The following is a 23688-nucleotide window of genomic DNA, read 5'->3' as shown; positions in this document are numbered from 1 at the left end:
GATTTTACGGTTATAATTGTTGTTAATGATAAAAATACTATATTACAGTTCATTATACATTTTCATATAATGTCAGCTTAAATTTGAAGGACACTATTTCCGAATAAAGGCGATTACTTATATGGAAAAGTTTAGGCATATGAATATCCTCCAAATTAAATGCTGTCATTTCCTGCCTACATACAATATCAGTACATGAGAGAAAATCGGTTGGATACAAAATTTATTACATTATCAAAGCCATGTCCATTTTTATGTCGTATGCACGTAATGCGAAAGCAATTAGTTATTTACATTTGTGTAGCATATACACTAAAGTGTTGTAGCGTTGCAACCACTCCTTAAAGGTAACACCGTTAATTGATCTATGTTCATGTATCAAAATCTGTTGTACTGACTGGTTTGCCCTTAAACACAAAACACATTCTACAGTCATATCATTATAATAAAAACATCTTTGTTAGAAGATCGCGAAATTTAATTGAATTATTAAATATTATATTACACTGCTTACCATTCAGTCGAGATGGAATTGAATTGCTGAATCTGATCATGTATATTGTCACAAGTCAAATCTACTATATTTAACAGTTCCATGGCACTGCAACTCTTATCAGACTGTTCTTCTGGAGATATCGGTTCAATTAATTCTTCTTCTGTAAAACTTGATTCGTGATTCTCATATCTCTTTAACAAAGCGTTTGTCATTAAATCGTGATGACACTGTATCAAATGATGGATCGGTGCAAGGATCATTGGGAAACGAGACACATTATTTGAATATTGTGGAACTATGGTTGAAATTGGTGCATTACCGATGCAGCATGTTGAGTGTCTGTAAAAACAATTGCTCAATGATTATTCACGAAAAAATATTGTTGGCATAGTGATACTATGATGACACAAACAAATGTACCTGTATGCTCCGATATTTCCACCTAATATTATCTTTCGCACTGCTGCGATATCCATATTGTCATAAAATTCGATGAGTTCAGCACTGAGATTAATATCTAACCATTTTGCATCCTGATATTTTGTCCGTAAAGCCATAATGTTTTGTAATTTATTCTGGAGTTCCTCTTTAGTTGTATCGATTAGTGATCCGGCTGTCTTTAATAGCATCAATGAATGTTGTACCTCTTCAACGTGTTCTTTCTACAAAAAGAATATTCCAATTCATTTACATTACATATTTGATTCAATTTCTTTCAATTTGGAACGTGAACTTACAATTTGTACATCAACGTTTTGAATTTCGGATACTATGTGTGCGAGTTCAACCGTTAATTCTCTTCTTTCGTTGACAGCTTCACTAATTTCATTTACTTCCTCTTGCAGTCTTTCTTGCATCAGTTCTAACTTTCGAACTTCCAATGTTACCGATAACCATTCTTCAATCTCCATAAGATTAGTCTCTGCATTCTGTTAAAGAAAGATTTATAATTAATAAAAAAATATAAATAAAAAAAAGTAATCCAAGATAATAACTGTTTTCAGGAGTACTATTTACCTCGATTAAATAAATATATTCCATTGTTTGCTGCTTTTGAGTACAAGTGTCAGCATCATGTATTAATTTCCTACCTACAGAAGATATGTGCTGGCCGCTAATTCGGGCTAAGCCAACATCAATATTTTCCCTATGTTCACAAGCAACATTTCTTTCTGGAACTGTTACTCTTAAGCGTATGAATTCATCTGCATCTTTTGAACAATTTTCTAATAAAGTAGTCCACAAAGCGCCCATTTTAATTGGAGACAGAGTCTCCGATATTGTTCTCCATACCTTAAAAATATATTAATAAGGTAATCGATCTATGACAAAATTGTTGAAGCCATCAAAATGTTATACTTCACTTATCTACAGAAATAAAACTTGGATTTCATAATGTAACAATATATTAATATTTCCAATAACGCATGTTAAATTTAAGTAATATAAATGGATTTGTGAAGAACTTACATGTTTCCTGTTTCCACCAGATGATAATGTACTCACTAACGTTAAGCAATTTTTAAAGAGAGTTTGTTCTATGCTATTTCCCAAGGGTGGCATTAAATGCTTGCAAACTAAATTCATCTGTTCGCAGTCTCGAACTTGTTCGCACATCTGATTATACTTCATTTTCAGTAAATCTTTTTTTACTTGTGTCGAATGCCTCGTAGATTTAATCTTTTTTAACTGTTGTTCTATAAAGAAAAAAGGGATTCAAAATTCTGTTGATATTAAACTATTAACATAATACCTCCAGTTGGAAATTATGAATTTGATATAGAAGAATTGCATCTACGCAATATATACATATATTCGATGTAATTACCTTTTCTTCGTAATGTATAATCGTGAGATTCACACATATTTTCAGATGTAACAATTTGTTTACCGAGTTTCTCTCTTTCTGTTGATAAATGAACGATCTTCTTGACACTTTGTATAAGGGGATCATCGGGTTCATTCTTTAATTTGTATAAGAGGAGATTTTTCCGTGCTTGTAGTACTTCATTGGCAGGAAACAATGTACCAGAAATATCTTCCCATAATAAACCTAATATTCCTTTATTAAGGCTATTTGGGGAGAAAATGACTTAGATATTAAAACTAAAAAATAAGAGAGACAACATACCTTAACTGTAACACATGCTTACCGCCTTTTTATCTCATTTGTACAAAGATAGGATGGGCACTTTAATTGATCAGTCCAAGCAAAGGTATCCATCAGATCGTTCGTAATTTTAACCGTATCTGTAAAAATGAATTCAATATAACACAATTAAAATTATACAATTGCAGTTCTTTTTGATTCGATATATAAAAACTATCTTACTCTAGAACACATGTTTTTAAATATGATAATTAAAGAAGAATATTCTTTATAATGCTAAATGGAAACAATACGTTTTCAACATACAGATATATTTATCTACACAACAAATACTTCCATAACACAAGATAGGTTAAGTTGTGCAAAAATTATCAAACTATGCAATTAGAATAAGTACCTTTAAGCAATTAATTACTGATGAATTGTATATCTATTTCTGATCAATTAGGACTTTTAAATTCTGCATTACTATATTTTTAAAAATTAATATTCTGACAAATTTTGTAAACCATATTAACCGGGAATCATAACAAACTGGTTCGATTCTGATTGACAGGATCGCCAATCGTGAAAAAATGACCACCAGAATCAGTACAACAAATTACTAGAAATCACCAGATCTAAAAAGTGGTGGGAAATATAAATACGTTGGATTAAAATGAATACGGTGAATGTCAATATGAAATGAAATACACCAATATATAATCAAAAGACGTTGTTTCTCATAAGAAATGCAAAAAGGAATAAGCATATAAACTCTAAGATTACTGAATATATAGATAATACTTGACAAACATTTCTTATAGCTTAGTTTACAACAATCATTTTGTTCACGTTCTAAGGCCCGGTTCTACAACTCGAGTTAACCGAAGTTTAACTGGTTTACACCCAATTTAAACCTACTGTTAACCAATTAAGAAATTTCGATTAACTGGAGTTGTGGAACGGAGCCACTCGAATTCTTTATCTATGGTCGCATGGTGGGGAATTGCAAAGATGTACTGCGCAAACGCGTTGGGTAAGCTAATGTCAACTGTTTTTTTACGATGATACTTGTTAATCAAACCGCAATTGCGGTTTTTATGTTAACTTTCATCATTTGCGTCGGTTGCACGTCATCGGAATGTATTCAACAGTCACCTTGTTCTTGCGTCTTCCCGGATGGTACAGGATACGACCTGTCAGAACTTGAAAAGGAAGGGTTTGTATTTTCGTATTTCTAACCTCAAAGGCTTACGATCTATTCGAAAAGTTCTTACAAACAATGGTTATATCGTTTTTACCGTAAATTCACTGTTATTTCTGGCGAATACGATTTTAATGAAGAATACGTAATTTGATACTACAATTTACTTGACAGTTAACGTGTGAATTGAGTAAAGGTTACGAGAATCTTGAATATTGAAAAATGAAATGGTCACTTTAATCGATGACTATTTTCTGTTCTGCAGATACCTGTCAACGGTAGATGATTCGAGATATCCTAATTATGTGTTCTACTTTCATCCTTGTAAAGATGTGCCAATTAAATTGGATAACAAAACTACAGAGTGCAGCTCTCACTCCGGAGTTTCGGTGAGATGTGAATATAAACTAGTTTTTATTTTTTTTTTTTAGCAAATTTGGATTTGCCGATCGTCATAAATAAACTGACTCCTTTATTACAGTTGTGTATGAAGAAGGATGATGTGTTCTTTAATCTTGGTACCAGTAAAGAAGTCGAGATGAAATCGCAACCTTTGATACAGTCTTTGGTATTTCATCATATGAAAAATACTACCACGATTAACTTTGTTTGTACTCATGCGCACCTTTCTTCTTCTCTTCAAATTGATATCTTATATTCAGAAAAATCAGAATATGTAAGTACTAAATGTAAATGTATAATAGTCTCAAAAAAGCATGCGATGTAATGTTTTACTAATTTCAGCATTTAGTACTGAGTTCAGCACAAGTCTGCCTAAAGCAAATATATTCTAAAGGCCTTTCTACTGGATCGCTATTGGTCATATTGCTGTTTGTCTTTAGCGGTGTATACTTCTTTGGAGGGGCATTAATTAAAAAATGTTTAAGCGGAGCTACTGGATGGGAAATGGTGCCTAATTATGCTTTTTGGATGGATCTTCCAGCACTCGTCAAAGTGAGTTCAAACAAATATTTGGCAATGCATACGAAATTGAACATGTTCGCCTTACTTTAACAATCATATATTAAATATTCATTGTTCTTTTTAGGATGGATTCAGTTTTACATTTAGTAGTTGTCGAAATGACAGCTATGAAGCAATATAAGGTAATGATAGTGATAATTAAATATGTATAGCTGTGCATAAAAGATCTGTGAATTATAGCAATTTGTAATTACTGTTTGAAAGTAGCTTTACATACTACTGAGTTTACTATGAATGTTACATTAGTGCGCAAGGCCTTGAAGTAAATGAATGATAAAGTAAAAGAAGGGAAAAACGATTTGAGGAAACAATATGTGAGAAAAATGGGCTACTTTGAAACGGACAGACAGCTTTACAATTATTGAGAGTCTATTGTTTTTCCTCATGTATATGGCCTCGATACATATTCAAAAATATCACAATCACAAATGAATACTTACTGGATATAATTCCAGCACAATATTATGCATAGTATCATTTCTATTCTGTATCTCCAAACTCTCGTCCTCTTATCTTAAAACAGAAAATTTAGTTAGGACAGTATTAGGTAATTTGGTGTTCCAATTTGCTCGATGCCAACTAAACAGCCACCGAATGTGTGCATGAAAATCTATATTTTTGTTTTGAAATTTATTATTTTGATAGTTACGCGCAATAATTGTTTAATACATAACGAATCACTGCATTTTTATGTGGATTCATGAAAGATTGCCCATTTCATTGATCAGTCCTACAAAACTGAAGTTCAACATATATATCCATTAATAGATTTTAAAAACGGTAGCTTATATATAATCTTTTTAGCAGGTTCACCTAGTGTGTGAACTTTGTTTATAGCTACAAGTATCAAACTGCTATATTTGAATATTTCTCTCATTTATTATCAATAATCATAAACTATGTAAAGATGTGATATTACAATAACATATGTGTATATATATATTTATATTTACAACTGTACACGTTTATAAGAGATGTTTACGGATTTATCTTTGGCCTTGAATATTTATCGAGCCTTTTGAGTATTTTTATGTGACCTATTTTTTATAAACAACTTAATGCACTATACTTTGTGAAGAACGTATACACCAATGTTATATAACATCTTTGTACAATCCAATAAAAATCGTATCCCATGGATTACAGAATTCGCTATAATAAGCGGTACTAACGCCTGAGACATTTTACGCTTCAATTATTTTATTGTTGACTGAATAATACAAAAAATATAAACGTATACATTAAACCTTTCATTCCTCTCTGTACACATGTCAAATATGTATAAGTACACGCATGTATTGTATCTTCTTCAGTACATAGATCCAAAGGTGTAGATATTCGTTATTTCCAAATCTTTGTACAAGCTGTTACAATCTATTTCAAAGACTTTTATCCTTTGACACCTAGACACTGTCAGAAAATGCAAGTATGGACTTCGACCGGCAAGAATTTATTCCGATCTAACAATAAATAATGGCTTGCGAGATGATAGGATGGAATACGTCGCCCGAAGAATTGTAAAGATGAACTCCTTATAGAAGCTCCTGCAATACTGAATACTTTTGAGATGGTCCCTGGTCCGACTTTTTATACGAGTCTGATTTCTAAGCTACTCTTACAGGCTGTTCTTATTAAAAGGATTCCACTCCATCTACTGCAATGGAATTGCTTTCGTTGGTTTGGATCACGAACCAATTTTCGATTGCATTCAAGCTGTGTATCTCGATGCCTTTCGACGAAATAGCGTTGACTATCTTTGCCAGATCTTGAGGCCACTTTCCACGATATAAGGAGACGTTATTTCTAAATACAACGCCATTTTCAAAGCTTGCTTCATTGATCGACAGCAATACCAATTCGTTGTCTCGAACGGTTCCTGAAAGAAAGAAAATCCGTCCATCAGTTGACAAGTATACTAGAAAAGAAAGGTGATGTCCTACAATGCTCTTTGACAGATATCAATATGTTCAGTTTCGCGACGGCACTCCTCTTTACAAGAATATCCTAAATTAATTTCATAACAATGTTCATTAAGGTGAAGTGAAACCCCCATTGATCAGTCGATTCAAATAAGACACTTGTTTTTTAAGGGTGTTGGTCGAACTGTCCGAAACTTCGACAAGTGACTCGCGATCATCTAAGAATTGTCCTGGAACTTTCAAAATTTGAATTCTCGAACAAACATTTTGTGACACCCTAGATCAGAACTAAAACGGCGACGAGTTCTCATATTTCGATCGATATACAAGTATTGAAGGCTCCAATATGAGAAACAAAGGTGTCAGGACAATTGTACCACAATTTAGAACACTCTAGTAATCGAGAAACTCGCATTTGAACGGGATAAAGGCAAAAAAGTGTCCTATACACTTCTCTATCGAAACGAAGGTAACACGAGGTCTCGGAGAGAAAATTTAGTTGATCCTATAATCACAGAGGGCGCAGGGTGGCCCTCTACTAGTCAATTGGGGCATAAAAGCCATGAATTCGGGAGATTTCTGTAGTTTTACTTCGATTTCTTTATAATTATTGTACGGAAACGACATACGAAGTACGCCATTTATTACAATACCCAATATAACTCGACCCGGCTGTCGATATAAATAGGATCGTCGGAAACGTAGCTATCTAGGAGAATTCGTTTTACCGACGTCAATCGAATTTCTCGAAATCTCACTTCACCTTAAAACGTCAAGCAATTGATACAATTTTTTTTTTCACCTTTGATCTTGTGCTGTCCAACGGTGACGGCGACTGCTCTGCCATTGCCCTGTTGATGATTCTCCTCGATATTAATGCCGGCTTCTTTCGCCAGGGTAGGAGCGTTCACCAAGTTAATCCCGTTCTTGGTCTGACCAGCAAGGATTCCAAGGAGGACGGCGGTGTGGATGAACTTCTTGCCCTCCATGCCTTCACCAACCGTCTGACTCTCGATCCTGGCTTTAAGATCCTTCGCCAGGAACTTGCTAGCGAGTTGTCCCAACTTCTTCGCCAACTCGATCCACGGTGCGTTGTCCTCCGACATGGCAGCGGCCAGGATGGGAGCATTGACAATACCCGTGACAGCGTATTTCTCCGATTTTCCGGAAAGGGCCAGGAACTGCTCCGCTATTTCCACGGCGACGCGTTGCTGAGCCTCGGAGGTGCTGGCCCCTGTGGGATGAATTTATTAATTTTTTTATTTATACAATTTATACTCATTCAGATTTTACCCCGATGATGGATATATCGAAAGAAAGCCAAGTGGAATAGCAAGTATGCTCACCGAGATGTGGAGTCGCGATGACTTTTGGATGTCTAATTAACTCCAGGGTGATGGGATCTTTTGGAGGCTCCTCGACGAAGACGTCCATCGCTGCGCCTCCACAGTGTCCGGATTTTATGGAGTTCAGCAGTGCCTCTTCGTCAACGATTCCTCCACGTGCCACGTTAATTATGCGCACTCCTTTCTTGCACTTCGCCAACGCAGCTGCGTTGATTAGATCTGAACAGAGAATTTTCATTGTTTAACAACAGGGCAATATGTGGCAGTTTGAATAGGAACATTTAAGAAATGAAAAAAAAATCCCGTCAAGAAAGTAACTCTTTACTTTCAATGGTTCACGTCAAAGTTTCTGATATTTCCAAACTAAATGCGTTCAAGAGGCTAACATTTGACATATGTAATGCTTTGTTTTCTTTTTCTTTGCGAGGCAAGAATGTAGCCTACGTTAAAAACGCTATTTCTTGCAAACAATGTTAAGCATGTTGAGCAATTTTTTGTCCTATTCTCTCAGTAAAGTTCCGCACTTATCCGCCGATTTGCGAGCGTTGATTTTTCACTTAGGAGCAAAGATATTGCATTCAACCAGGTAAAACTAAATTCAACTATGTAGTTACAGAATTAATTAATCGTATTGGGTTATAATTTATGATAGAAAAGATAAGTAACGTCTGCCTATTAGGCTATTCCGATCTCTGCAATTAACTGAGCTATCTCCAACTCTTCGCATGTACATACTTTAACACGATTGTCTATATGACCAATACGTTTTGTAACAATACAATAAGTACTATGATATAGCTAAGATTCACTTCTAAAGTATTCTAATCCTCGTTAATTGTACCGTAGAAAATCTAGCATGTACAGGAGACTCCCGTGTAACGCGGTTAATCCGTTACGCGCTATATGAATTATAAGAAATCGTAATTATTAATATGTAAATATATAAATTTCCTATAGGAAATCGTGCTGTACGGGGAATGTTTCTCGTACAACCTGCATAATGTGTTTTGTTATTCGGCGCGTTGTACGAAGAGTCGCGTTATATGAAAACAGTAGTCGCAATATTTGGCGTGTTATAAGAACTCGCGTTATACAGAAATATGAATTCGCGTTATGAGAAGTCATACCGTACGGGAATTTTTTCTCGTATAACGCGAATAATGTGTCTTGTTATTTGGCGCGTTGTCGGAATAATCGCGTTATATGAAAAATTATAAGAATGCGTTATAAGAATTCGCGTTAAACGGGAGTCTAATGTATACGCAATATTTGGCGTGTTGTAAGAATTCGCGTTATTAGAAATCATACCGTATGGGAATTTTTTTCTCGTATAATGCTTAAATAATGTGTCTTGTTATTTGGCGCGTCGTCCGAATAATCGCGTTATATGAAAAGCTATAAGAATTCGCGTTATACGAAAGTCTAATGTATACAGAGAACTGAATTAATTTCGCGGCAATCAAGGCGCGGAAGTTCTTTGTTTCCAGGTGGAGTATCCTTTTCTTTTGGTCTTACTTCTTGTCTGAGGTATCAGCGGCGTGTGCACAGTAATATAATCAGCCAGAGGCCATATTTCCTCCAAGCTGAGCTTCTTCACGCCGATCTGTGCGGCCAAGTCGTCCCTCAGCATCGGGTCAAAGGCTATCACGTTCATCCTGAAGGACTGCATCCTGCTGGTTACTTCTCGTCCAATTCGGCCCATGCCGATTACCGCGAGGGTTTTTTCAGCGAGCTCGAAGCCGGAATACAGCTTTCGGTCCCATCGGCCTTCCTTCAGGGATTGAGAAGCTTGCACCACGTTCCTCGCCAGGGCGGATATCAAGGCGCAAGTCAGCTCGCAGGCACTGATACTGTTCCCTCCAGGAGTGCTGTCGATTAAATATTAAATTTATTAAGTTTATTCACCTATGTAAATGAATAGAAAGGATATAGAAGTTAGGCTGATCGATCCGAGACTCGCATTAACGCTTGCACTCGGTAGACTGCAATTGCAGAATGAAGACCTCTGTAAGTGCCCTGATAGAAGTTCATGATCGTCATATTATTAGGAAGATCGATTTACAAACAATTTGCAGACCATTTGCTGCATGAAATGTCTGCGATTTATGTACGCATGTTACACAATAAATTTGAAGAAAAATTTTCCGGTAAATTTATCACTCCGTGGCTCAAATATGAGCTACAGACGCTGCAATTATTTATCAGCAATGTGGGATAGAAATTTAGTTGCACGTATGCGTACAAACATTGAGACATTGCATGTACTTAACTTTGTTTCATATTTAAGTATTATTCGGCAATGAGTGAGATAAATTTAGATGTATCAATATTATACTTATATGAGTTTCAAGATAGGATTCGTAAGCAGCCTGACTCATTTCATGATCTTTTATGCCGCAAATTTTGCATTACTTTGTCTATCTGGGTGGGGAGATAAATTACATTAATGAAAAAAAAATAAAAAAAGGAATTGCTGTTTTGCGACATTATTAGGGTTGATTCACTCTGTACTGCACCAACCGCCACGAACAATTGAAACCGATACATGTTCAGACTGCTTCAACGCAGGTTCACATTTTTCAATTACAATGAATAGATTAATCGGCGATCGGCGATTAATTAATTCCCCTAGTCTCGTGGACTAATTGCTTCTTATCCTTCTTAACGAAATTGAAGCTGAAGATAAACTAATTAAGAACTGAAATTGAAAATAAGTAAGTCCAGTATTAAAAAATAATAATAATAATAATAAAAGGAAGGCATCGAAGAAGTGTCCAAAAACTTGCTGGAATATGACGAGTCTTACAAGTACTTTACTGTCAGGTAAATCGTATGACTCGTTGGAACCGATCCAGCCAGTATTATCAAGTCAATTGTACCGGCAGAATTGTCATGTTTCGGGTAAGGGTTCTTTTTTTAATGAATTTACATTTTCGTATCCTCGGTGCATGACGTTTGCTCTCCGACACGTGGCACCGAAGTTGTCGGAAAATCATGCAATATCGATGGAATTGAACTTGAAACTGTTAATGTCGAAGGACACGAAGTTGGAATTGTTGTCGACGAAAGTGACTGCGGTGGTAATGGAGAAGATGGTACAATGTACTGTCCAGGATGATATCCTTGTAGAGATTGCGGAGGAATTGTTGTCGACACTGGTGTAGAGTGTTGCCGTTGTGCCGGGGTATTGGGCACACCAAATTGTTGCTCCTGCATAATTTGTTGCATTTCAAGATCACTGATGATGGAGAACAGTTGCGACTTAGCTAAGTTCTGATAATACGGAGAGAAATTCTTGACCGTTGCAGCGAAACACGAAAAGAGCGTGTCTATTGCACAGGATTGTTGAATCGGTGGAGTTACTTGCGCGGTAATGGTTTTATTATCCGGCAGATATTCCATCAAGATCGTTGATAGCGGTTCTGGTTGTACTTGTGATCGACTTCCCTTGTCCCTGGGTACTTTAAAGACACCTTTTCTGTTGAATTCTCTCTGTTTCTTCTTCCTTTCGTCGTCAAAGTGTAATTCACTATCGTCTACGTCGTCCTTATCATCATCGTTTCGATCGAACCCTATATTGTCCTTCCTATCATCGGATTCGTCTTCATTCGGTTCGCCCTCGTTATCATCGTCGCTGAAATCTTTTAAATTATTGCCTGTCTCTCTTTCGTGCATAAATGGTAGTAGGAAGGACATCTCATCTTCGAACTTCCATTTTTTCATCTTTGAAGCGGACTGTCCACTTCTTGTTTCACGCTTCTTCTTCAAGGCTCTTCTGAAAGAGTCTCGGAGGCTTGTCCACGTTTTCTTACAACCAGCCGCTGGAAATAGATGATACGATATTTGCGAAATATATTTACAGTGTGTAAATGGCTGTCGTATAACCGAATTAAGTTTTCAAAAGACGCTAAAGAATGAATAACCTATTTTAACCATCTTCCATTACGAATGGAACTAGTGATACAGTGTCTTTCTTTACGATTTCAATTTCGAAAAACTCATGTTATAGATTACAATCATTAAACATATTTCGTCGGCATTTAGCTACTGATGATAATTGCTTGTCTTTTGAGGACGTGAAGCAAGAATAGAGAATTTAGTGCAATTCAGGGCAAAGTTTATGAGATGAATAGAAGAAAATCGCAAACGAATTTTGGCATATTTGTTACTTTCCAAACTATATAGCTGCTCTTTATTGGTCATTTAAACTCCCATAAACGATAAATCGAAATTCTTTATCAACAAGAAATTATTTCCCTTCGTATGATTAGTGGATGCACATTACAGATACAGTAGAAGTAGGGATAGTTTATTTACGAAATCTATATTATGCATTTACTATTTGAAAAAAGAAAAAGAAAAGTAATTATCAAGATCGTGCCCTGCTTTGCAAATTCCGGCAGACCGATTAAAGAATTATCGTTATCTCTTGCGCGGTAAAAGTTCCAAAAATGCGTCCGAAATATCGAGTAATAAAATTGCAACTCCGCAATGAAGCACCAACATTAAAACCATACAAAATTAAAACAAAACCGTTTTGATCGCTCACACTTTATGCGACTACTTCAGAAATTATCGAGGGGGTATTCCCTAAGGTAATCATGGATTTTAACGCTTGAAATCATATGGAAATTAGCTGTAAATCGTCGCAAAAGTCACCGAACACTTAAATTGAAATTTAAAAAAGTTAAACACTTTAACTTTTTTAAAATTTCAATTTCAATGCCGAACGTCACTTGTCATTCAATAGCATTGTTTATCATATAAAATCAAAGGCACCAAACCGGCTGTCAAACAAGGAAATCGATTTCACCAATTTCCAAGTGAAGAGCCCCTCGGAAATGATAATACCAATATCCAAAACTATATCTAATCATATTCCCAGCACTGCTTTGCAACATTTTTCCAAGTGCATTGCAATCTTTATTTACTGTTATCAAACACGTTCTTAGACTTCTGCATCCCACGGCATGACCGCATTGAATGACAAGACCCAACTGCGTACCCACTGAACACCAAACCTGACATTTACATAACTTAAAACTAATAAATAACATAACGTTTGTTACAACGTAATAACCTAACGGTTACGTAACATAGAGCTAACTATTTAAATGACATTGGTTACAATGCAGCAACTTAACAATTACCTAACATGGAGCTAACAGGTTACATAACATTTGTTACTATCATATGTATATAAATGTAGCGTAACTTTGTTACTATTATCTTCCATTGTGTTACTGTCTTGACATTATGTATATGCAACACATATTCGTAACAAAACAGAACTACATTGGTGCTGTCATCTATTTTACTACACCATCGTCATCGTCAAATGTCATAAGATTAATATATGTCATATTTTCTTTACTACTCGTATGAAAAAAAAAAAAAAAAAAGAAAAATGTGATTTTAATTCGTACTCGTATACACATTATCAATAATTGTTTGCTAGTCTAATGAAATCATACTCTTTAAATAAAATCAGATCATAATTTCATTTAAAGTCTGATTTATTATATTATACCTAACTATTGCCAAGTGCCACAGAATATTACAAAATAGAAACTTACATAATTCTTATTCTTTTATAAAATTGCATTACTTTTCATTAAACGTTTGACAAATTAATATTATCTAAAGGTGACTGAACTTATAACATTAACATAACATGTTACCTTATTCCGTGGGAAATAATAACAAACACCTAACATCCATGTTACTTTTATGCTACATAACTCGTCAGCTTCGAAAACGTAACATTTACCTAACATTTATATATAACAGTGTTCAGTGGGTAAAAAGTAGTTTAGAAATACAAAGAAAAGAAATTCTTCCGCTTACCTGGAAAATTCATTTCCTTCGCTATTCCTCTCCATACGTTTTCCTTGTACATAGTGTCACTATACTTCGGATGGTTAATTGCATATAAAGGTTCACATAGTCTAACATACTCGATTAGTTTCTCCTGGTCCATCTTGGGTTTATTAGTTCCCATCCGGCGGACCAGCACCGACACGCACCGTCAAAATGCTCTCTAGAATGGCGGCCGGAGCCGGAACGTCCCGTTGACTGAACGCGCAGGTCGGTGCCGGTTAGGCTGGATAGTTTCACCACACCGACGCCCGTTTCAGTGTCTTGTCGCGCTGGCGCCAGTACGTGTCGTTGACTGAACGCCTAGGTCGATACTGGTTAGGTTAGGTAATCCCACTATGTCGCACTTTTCAATGTTTGTCGTGTCGGTACCGGTCCGTGCCGTTGGCTGAACGCGCAGGTCGATGACGGTGAGAAGCTAGGTCGCCCCACTAAAACGCGTTCCGTCACGCCGGTGCCGGTACGTGCCGGTACGTGACGGTACGTGACGGTACGTGACGGTACGTGACGGTACGTGACGGTACGTGACGGTACGTGACGGTACGTGACGGTCGTGACGGTCGTGACGTACAGTGTGAATCAGCGAGTGGGATAATCGTTAAACCTCAATCTTTCTAATTTTATTCCCAACTATGGAACTATTTTCGGTTGTTGAATTCATTTTTTATACACTTAGGATAACTTTAGAGAAACGTTAAAGAAGAATATTAATGTAAATATGGCAACGCATTGAGGCCTGTTATAGATCTTAACGGTCACGATGTCGTAAAGTAATATCGTTGCTTATTAAAAGAACAATTTTCATAAGGGTAACTGATTCAAGCGTGTGAAAAGTTAATTTAATAATCCAATAATTTTAGAGGGTTCAAGGGTTAATTGATTATTTTATATGTATGTAGATTATATGTAGGATACAGGAGTTCGAGCTATCTTTCTCTCTTCACTTGTTCGTCCTCTGCCTTATTTACACCTGACCGTAGCTCACCTAATGTATAAGTGTGTATGACTGTGTCCGATCGCCTAACCGTCTTTCGAATTCGAGCAGTAATCGGTGTCGAACCTCAGAGCTGAGCACTATGTGCTAATAATAAATTAACTTTTACCGACCAATCCAATAAGTCGCGTGTTTGTCTCTCATGCCTTCCCGACCCGAAAATTAATTCTACATATATGACAGAAATGTGTGGCTGGTAATTGTGGGTTTGGAGAGAAGTAGAAATACCGATTGTAGAAAACATTGAACGAAACATATTATAGAAAACGTAGACGAAGCCAATTAACGAAACTAAGTCGATCTTATTCTTCATCAGTTTAGATAATTAGGTTCAGTTCCATGATATGTATCTTGACACATTGTTAAAAATATCTGTTTGAAGTATAGTGTATACACTTAGTTGAACTTTTTTCTAGATACACTATTTTGAAATCTCATACACAATTGTGTTCGTGATCAGGAAACTTGGTAGAGTTTCGTGCCAAACATACACATTAGCATGTGTACATGTATGACATAGACAGAGTTCTTAAAGTGACATAAAAAGGTCATTCTAGACATGTGAATCGTAAAAATATTTATAAAACTTTTCTCAAAATTGGGTGCACCTAATCATTTGAAACTTCAGTACATAATTATGAAGGCTCTAAGGAAAAATAATGTTCACGCGTAATAATCACGTGTTAAAGTTTTATAAATATTTTGACTTTTTGGTATGCATATATATATATATAACATATATACGTATATATATGTAATATATATATATCACTCATTCATATCACCTTAACGGTGCAATTGATCCATTGATCCCATAAAGCTGTTATTGCAATTAAATTCTTTCCCCAGTAGCACAAAATATTTGTCCTATATTTTCTATATATTTATCGAATATTGTACATTTGGTAAATATTTATCAGACATTTGAAATATTTGCAAAACGTTTACTTTAGAATATCATCCCCATAATATTTATATAATATTACCTACATGTGTTTTCATATTTTCCTACCAGATATACAAAACATTTCGTTTCATTTTAATACAAGTATTTTTTTTTAAATATAATCCGCTGAATACATTATAAACGTTTTAAAAATATTTAAAATCAAAATCACACGTTTCGCTCCCATAATGAAACAGCGGGACGAAAGTATTAGAAGAATTTCTCGTGTTTTTTATAACAAATGAAGTGTCCGATAATAGTCGTGAAGTAAAAAATGTATTTTTATTACATGTTCATAATTGAAAAAATATAATTTCTATATATGTTTATAAATTATTGAAACTAAATATGTCATCGAGATTTTCAACAAATACTTCAGATATCTTCGAATGAAATCTACAAGAAATCTTAAATAATCTGTCGCTTGAGATATTCAGCAAAGATTACAAAGAAATATTTCGAAATTATTCTATGCTACTGGGGTTACTTAACCATCGCTTCGGATGAAATTAGAATCTCATGCCGTGTCCTGTACCGGAAATCGATTCTTTAGATCCAAGTCGTAAATAATCATTTTCTTTACGAACCCGCTGTACGTAGATACTGTTTCTATATTACCGGTGAAACTTACTTAAGAACGACGACGCCATTACGAGTGGCTGCTTGCAGGTCGATGTTGTCGACTCCTGTACCAGCTCGACCCACGACCCGAAGATTCGGTGCAGCTGCAAGTACTTCTGCAGTGACCTTGGTGTCGGATCGCACGATTAAAGCATCATGATTCTGGAAATGAAGATTAATCCGTGAAATGGATCATCGAGGTATCGACGAGGACGTCACTTATTCAGGCGAATGTTCGACAATCTCTCTCCCTCTCCGTGAATGGGATTAGTTGATGATCAATAATCATTAACGTCCATCTATCGAGGCACGTACAGGCCATGGAGTCATGGGCTTCAATTATACCGTAAATTCGTGTTCCATATAATCGATTTCCTTACCAAACCCCAATGGCAATACGACACGTGTCTGGATAACGTATTATATTTCACTTAATTTCATCGGGTTTCCTCTTCGCACGGCTCGTTAATTATCTTTGCTTAAGGTGAAGTGAAACGATGTGAAATTTTACCGACGTCGGTAAAGAAAGAATGTTTTCGACAAAATGATATTCCACGGGCAACGCGTTCTTTCTTAGAGCCTCCATAATTGCGTGTTAAAGTTTTAGATAATTTGGTGCATTCTGTTTGGAGAAAAGTTTTATATGTATATATTTTGACATTTTGGTATGTATATATCACACTTTCATATCGCCTTAAGGTGAAGTGAAACACGTCGAGGTACTTGGTCGACGTCGGTAAAAACGATTCTTCTAAATGCCTACATTGCTGACATTTGTTTTTATATCGACAGCTGTGTCGAATGATATTGGGTATTGTACCAAATGGCATACTCCACCTATCGTTTTCGTACAATAATTATAAAGAAATCGAAGTAAAACTCCAGAAATCCTCTGGATTCATGCTTTCTGGGGCNTCAAGGAAATCGGCGCGATGACAAACGTTGAATGTTATCAGAGGGATCCTCTGTGCCATCTGTGATTTCCAGGTCAATTAAATTTTCACTCCGAGATCTCGTATTCCCATCGTTTTAGCATAGAAGCGCATACAAGAATTTTTTTCCCTTTATCTAGTTCAAATTCGAGTTTATCGATTACCAGAGTGTTCTAAACTGAGACGTACGGGATTATCCACTAAATATTCTCGTACTTTGTAGATAATTCAATTAATTTCTTTGATATTTATGGGCAAATTTAATGGTGCAAGATCGATCGAAGTCCACTTACAAGAACAATGTAGCTATCTATCACGAAAGAGTGATTTTTCCGCCATTATGTGCCCGTAAAGGATTATTCACTAATTATTCTTGTACTTTGTAGTTCATTGAATTAATTTCTTTTCAATTATTTAATTGATATTTATGGGTAAATTTTACAGTTCACGATCGATCGAAGTCCACTTGCAAGAACAATGTAGCTATTTATCGCGGAAGAGTGATCTTTCCGCCATTATGTACCCGTAAAGGATTATCCACTAATTAATCTCGTACTTTGTAGTTAATTCAATTAATTTCTTTTCAATGATTTATTTGATATTTATGGGTAAGTTCTATAGTTCACGATAGATCGAAGTCCACTTGCAAGAACAATGTAGCTATCTATCGCGGAAGAGCGATTTTTCCGCCATTATGTACCCGTAAAGGATTATTCACTAATTATTCTCGTACTTTGTAGTTAATTCAATTAATTTCTTTTCGATGATTTATTTGATATTTCTGGGTAAATTCAACAGTTCACGATCGATCGAAGTCCACTTGCAAGAACAATGTAGCTATTTATCGCGGAAGAGTGATCTTTCCGCCATTATGTACCCGTAAAGGATTATCCACTAATTATTCTTGTACTTTGTAGTTAATTCAATTAATTTATTTTCCATGATTTATTTGATATTTATGGGTAAGTTCTATAGTTCACGATCGATCGAAGTCCAGTTGCAAGAACAATGTAGCTATCTATCACGAAAGAGTGATTTTTCCGCCATTATGTACCCGTAAACGATTATTCTCTAATTATTCTCGTACTTTGTAGTTAATTCAATTAATTTCTTTTCAATGATTTATTTGATATTTATGAGTAAGTTCTATAGTTCACGATCGATCGAAGTCCAGTTGCAAGAACAATGTAGCTATCTATCACGAAAGAGTGATTTTTCCGCCATTATGTGCCCGTAAAGGATTATTCACTAATTATTCTTGTACTTTGTAGTTCATTGAATTAATTTCTTTTCAATTATTTAATTGATATTTATGGGTAAATTTTACAGTTCACGATCGATCGAAGTCCACTTGCAAGAACAATGTAGCTATCTATCGCGGAAGAGCGATTTTTCCGCCATTAGCGAGCCGAGCCGTAGGAGACAGTCGAGATATTCAGGGAAGCGGAGAGGGACAGAGAGATACGAGGCCTAGGGAGTCAGAGAGAGACGGAGCACAGTGCAAAGGTGCAGTCGCGACGAGAAAGTAAAACCAGTACAACGACCCAAGCAAACCGGAATCCGTAGAGAGAGAACTGGTTATAACCAGCCTGTCCGATTCGCGAGAGGAGAAACTGGATCTCAACTGGTGTAATTTTTTCTCCGTCGGCGATTATGCACCCTGTGTCCCGAATGCTACCACTTGCGAGTACGTGATTTTTCGCGTAATCATCGAGCTATTCATATTTCATGCATTTTCTCTCAATATTCCACGCTGTTCTATCCTGGTTTCCTTTCCACTCCGAATGCTACGACCGTAGGAACATTGATCTAACCGGTGATTTTTTATATATTCCCTCAGTAATCGGAATACCATTACTTATGCGTAAATCATCTTGTTCATCATTTTTCTTCTCTCCCGCGTGCTCCACATTTTTCTTTATCTTTCCAGCGCTTTCTTTTTCCTTAATAAGAAGTTTTCCTCACGCAGCTTTAATGCCGGATAATGATTATGAATGATCGACCCGGCATTACTTATCAGCGTATGATTTTCCGTGAAATCAACTGATTAGTCATTTTTCCTACATATCCCTCGGTACTTTACACTTTTCTGATATCTTTTCGATGCTTTCTTTTTCATCTATATGAAGATTTGCATACCCAACTTTTGCATCGGCCAATGATTATACATATAATTATGTTATTTATTCCTGGAGGCGTCTGATTGGTAATTAACCTTACTTTTTGCGAATCCTCTTTCTTCTTCCATGTCATACACCTTTTCATAGAATTTATGTCGGAAGGTATCGTGGCACTCAGCGATCGATAAGCTATTACTTATTCCTATGCACTTTTATCGGAGTCGCCTGGGTATTCCTTTTTCTTCCACTTCACTTAAGTTTCTCTTCCCCCAGCTTCCACTTAACTTTAACATCTTGTCCTTTTCTTATCCAATCTATAACGACCTTTTTCTTTTAAACTTTGTCAGCCGACAATTATGCATTCAACGACCGTGGTCTTGTTACTTGTAGCGGTTATATACATATCTGGTTATTTTCTATTTCTTTCTTCTGCATCTTTCTTACATTTTTACTCATCTATTATCCTTCATTTCATACACCTTCGTGCAATTTGCCCGCTCATCTAAGATACATACACAGTGACCGGAAGTGCTGACCACCATTAATCGCAATTTTGTATATACATAAGTAATACCTACCTATGTACGAGATTTATACAGTTATCCATCGCTTCATTACAATTACAATTGTTTCACATTTTTCTTCATATTTCTTCTATTAATTTCATTAATTTGACTTTCGTTCTTTAGGCTCCGCGGATTGATAATTAAAGCGCAGGGATATTGCAACAAAACTCTAATGTTTAGTAACAATATTTTCTGGTTAATTCGCTTTTTTAAATAATGCTTCTCTTTAATTTCATTTACATCTTTTCATTCCTACAATATTATCAAGGAAATCGGCGCGATGACAAACGTTGAATGTTATNTCCCTTTGTTTCGTCTTTTCTGAAACTCGAGAAAGGGTTGCCATGAAATTGTTTTTGAGTCGAAGACAAACGTTGAATGTTATTATTTGTATTTTTTTTTAAATTTAATTATTGTCATTTCCACTACAAGATGACTAAGTTTTCTTCAATTATGGATTATTCTACATTCCAGTTCCGGAATTAATAGGGAGCGTTTAAGAAATGAGTGTATGTAACAAAATCGACAAAAGTTGATTACTTTCCGCAGCAAAAACGGTAAATAGTTTCCAATACAAAATAAGGTGGATTAGGAAATATAGCCTCAAGACTTACCTTAATTTCTTTGAGCAATTCCTCCTTAGGTATCTTGTACTTAGTTGTTACCGGAACTCCATGGCTGGTCAATAAAGCGACACAAGACTCGTCCACTGCATCGCTGATTAAAATGCTGTTTATGGTGACCGACATGATTTTTCTGCGAACAGAATATACGGAAAAATCATTAAAAAAATAATCGTATATGTGCATTGAAATTGCACAAATAAACCGAGCACATCTTACGGAAGAAATAATTAATACTGTAAGAAGTGTTCTTAAAAAAAAAAAAAACGAGTATCCAGTTAATTATGCATTTCCGACTAATATTATTTTGCTTTTTTTTTTTAATATGTATGAAATGTTGAGAATAGTTTTATAAGATGAGCGCTTGTACCACAAATTTTTACGTCGTATGAAGGAAATCCTTTACGAATTCATTTTCATAATTCCGGGATATTTGCAAGTATTATCATTGGCTTATCGTTGAAGATACACATTTATCATTACATTCGGGCACTGAAGTCCAAACTAACATTTTCTTGGCAGAAGTTGTTTTCTTTTTCGAGTAGCTTGAGTAACGCGAGTGAGAATTTAAGAAGAAATTTTTATTTTNTTTTATTCACTCAATTGAATTGAATTTATTTGGTAAATTCGATGGAAACTGAGATCAATTGTGCCCATAATTATGAAAGTGGTCTAAGTCATATATTTTTTGTTTCGAAATTACATTGAATTAAATTATTATTACGTTCTATTAGCCGAGGTGTATATTTATTTTAATCTTGACTTAAAATAAGATTAAAAGTCGGCGATGTTTACTAGAGCACTCAAGGTTACAGTATTAATTACCGGCATGAAAGCCTCGAATCTTCTGTAGATCATATATCGTTAGGTAAATGATTAGGTAAGATATGTGTCGCTTAAACATAAAAGCATCATATGCATAATAAACGTGACAAGACAAATAAAATAAAACCATTTCCTCAGTATCGCAATAAGAAGCGCGTAATAAGAGTACTGCATTACAGGGACTCCTATTTTATCCTATTCCATTATATTCTTGAAACTACGTTGAATTTCTACAATTTATAAGAGAAATCTTTCTTTAAAACGATGCTAAATCGTTTATGCAGTCTATAAATAATAAATAAATACTGTGCTGCCAAATTACGTTAAATTCTTGGTATTTCTTGTCCTTTGAGAGATTTGCACTTTTCCGTGTATCGCGCTGATATATATAAATTACGTGCACGTTTATAATAAATGTAACACATATTTTAACCCTTTGGCTACTATGACGCCTAAAGGCGCCCGACGTTTGGTCCAATATTGCCTCCACGGTCAGACGAATTTCGCCCATATGTCGAAATGGCTCCGTGGTCAAAGGGTTAAGGATTTAATTAAACATGGTATACGGAATATTTTTTCCTACCGTAAAAATATTCCGAAATTATTTCAGTTTCTCGGTGCCCTTAGCCGCATGCTTTTTAAAGCTGCTCTGGACGATAAGATATGGTACAGGCGTGCATAATTTTTGTACATAACATTCGCGCATCGTATCAAAAAGCTGACAAGGACGATATTTCGCGAGATATTGCCAACACGAATTTTCAGGCGGGTTTAGAATAAAACGACACACTTGGGCCATGTTTGTCTACATTCAAGGTCACCGACTACAAGTTTCACAACCGGCCCTGTTTACTCTATTTGCCTCGTTGGTTCTGTTAATTCAATTACTTATTTTCTATAGAAGGAATTGGTAGCACCAATTATATTTAATACAATCAGCGGAGAACACCTTTGCCACGGAAAATTGCGAGACAAACCGATAAGCAATATTTGCTTCGGAAGGTCGATAAATAAATTTTGCTCCGTACTGTCTTCCTTGAGATGCTGAAAATTTACTCTTCTCCTAGGAAAAGGATTAATCTACTTTTCGATTACATTTTGGTCTTCATAGTTTTATTCGGTTCACCAATGTTGGCTTATTTCGTTGTTTTCATTTCAATTGGTAATTTAATTACTTATAAACGTGTCTGGAATGTAATTAATTTCCAGAATTTACCTTGAACTCGCGTGCTATTAATATAGTAACAAGCGATTAGACGCTTGCATCTACCAAAATCGGCTTATTTCGTTATTTTAATTTCAGTTAGTAATTTAATTACTTATAAACGTGTCTGGAATGTAATTAATTTCCAGAATTTACCTTGAACTCGCGTGCTGCTAATGTAGTAACGGACGGTTAGACGCTGACGAATCGAACCGTACGACTGGCTTACTACCGACTGTCTTATCTGACTCGCTTCTCTGCCTTATATACATATAGTGCGCAGCTGTGTCGGTAAGGCAGAGCTCTGCCGCTCCCTGAGTGTTTTGCCAGGATAGAACTTCACACGAAAAATAACGCGAAAACGTCATTCTGTCGCAATGACAAATGTGAGAAGCCACGTTGCGTACAAAGCCGGATAAGGCCTCGATTGTTATATTTCGTTAGTATGTTTTTTACTTCGTTTGTGTATCGTAGTTGGCCTACTCTTATCGTGTCACGAGTGCGTCAAAATGCGAATGCGGTATACTTGCTGGTTTACAATAATCATTATACCAGTTACAACGTCTAAATAATTAACTGCACGGTATTAATAATTGTTTCACTGTCTGCCTGCAGATTAGACCGAAGTAAATCTGTTCTACGTCCGTTCTACGTCCGTTCTACGTCCGTTCTACGTCCGTTCTACATCCGTTCTACGTCCGTTGTACTCGGAAGTCTATCTCTTTCCCTTTGTTTCGTCTTTTCTGAAACTCGAGAAAGGGTTGCCATGAAATTGTTTTTGAGTCGAAGAAAGTCGTTTTAGAGTGTTCTCACACGTTCAAGAGTACACCATAGTACATTCATTTAGGCGTCTTTTTCTATTATTCGTTTAGAAGTTATTTTTTAAATTGTTTTCTCAACACGCAATTCCAGCGCTTTTTGTTTTATCATCTTTTTATC

At 35.8% G+C, this 23688-nt stretch overlaps 4 protein-coding genes across 8 annotated transcripts; 1 reads left to right on the top strand and 3 right to left on the bottom strand.

Moving 5' to 3' along the window:
- Positions 1-206: 206 nt before the first annotated feature.
- On the bottom strand, positions 207-4001 carry LOC105702677. 5 transcript variants are annotated; one of them, XM_023432665.1, is made up of 10 exons: positions 3393-3501; positions 3004-3226; positions 2650-2746; positions 2325-2569; positions 1967-2193; positions 1514-1789; positions 1234-1425; positions 917-1158; positions 515-835; positions 207-407 (listed from the first exon to the last, which is right to left on the bottom strand). In XM_023432665.1, the coding sequence occupies exons 3-10, from the start codon at positions 2718-2720 to the stop codon at positions 287-289; spliced, it is 1695 nt and encodes a 564-aa protein (XP_023288433.1). In that variant the 5' UTR covers positions 2721-2746; positions 3004-3226; positions 3393-3501; the 3' UTR covers positions 207-286. The 5 variants fall into 5 exon arrangements, with proteins under 5 accessions (XP_023288433.1, XP_023288434.1, XP_012285829.1 ...); XM_023432666.1 differs by having other exon boundaries at positions 3402-3491; XM_012430406.2 differs by lacking the exons at positions 3004-3226; positions 3393-3501 and adding an exon at positions 3890-4001.
- Positions 3611-5916, top strand: LOC105702679. The gene is made up of 5 exons (XM_012430409.2): positions 3611-3807; positions 4058-4181; positions 4274-4468; positions 4537-4746; positions 4841-5916. Exons 1-5 carry the CDS (start codon positions 3653-3655, stop codon positions 4895-4897), a joined length of 741 nt encoding a protein of 246 aa, XP_012285832.1. The 5' UTR covers positions 3611-3652; the 3' UTR covers positions 4898-5916.
- Positions 5917-5958: 42 nt separating this feature from the next.
- LOC105702676 (D-3-phosphoglycerate dehydrogenase) lies at positions 5959-22995 on the bottom strand. The gene is made up of 7 exons (XM_023432667.1): positions 22906-22995; positions 20712-20853; positions 16490-16641; positions 9557-9909; positions 8042-8260; positions 7498-7929; positions 5959-6652 (listed from the first exon to the last, which is right to left on the bottom strand). The coding sequence occupies exons 2-7, from the start codon at positions 20844-20846 to the stop codon at positions 6408-6410; spliced, it is 1536 nt and encodes a 511-aa protein (XP_023288435.1). The 5' UTR covers positions 20847-20853; positions 22906-22995; the 3' UTR covers positions 5959-6407.
- LOC105702678 lies at positions 9919-15540 on the bottom strand. The gene is made up of 2 exons (XM_012430408.2): positions 13889-15540; positions 9919-11862 (listed from the first exon to the last, which is right to left on the bottom strand). The coding sequence occupies exons 1-2, from the start codon at positions 14040-14042 to the stop codon at positions 10967-10969; spliced, it is 1050 nt and encodes a 349-aa protein (XP_012285831.1). The 5' UTR covers positions 14043-15540; the 3' UTR covers positions 9919-10966.
- Positions 22996-23688: the final 693 nt, after the last annotated feature.

This window comes from Orussus abietinus, unplaced genomic scaffold, assembly GCF_000612105.2.
Source record: "Orussus abietinus isolate OABI.00-Male unplaced genomic scaffold, Oabi_2.0 scaffold314, whole genome shotgun sequence".
NCBI lineage: Eukaryota > Metazoa > Arthropoda > Insecta > Hymenoptera > Orussidae > Orussus > Orussus abietinus.
This window is presented reverse-complemented; position numbering and strand designations above follow the sequence as displayed.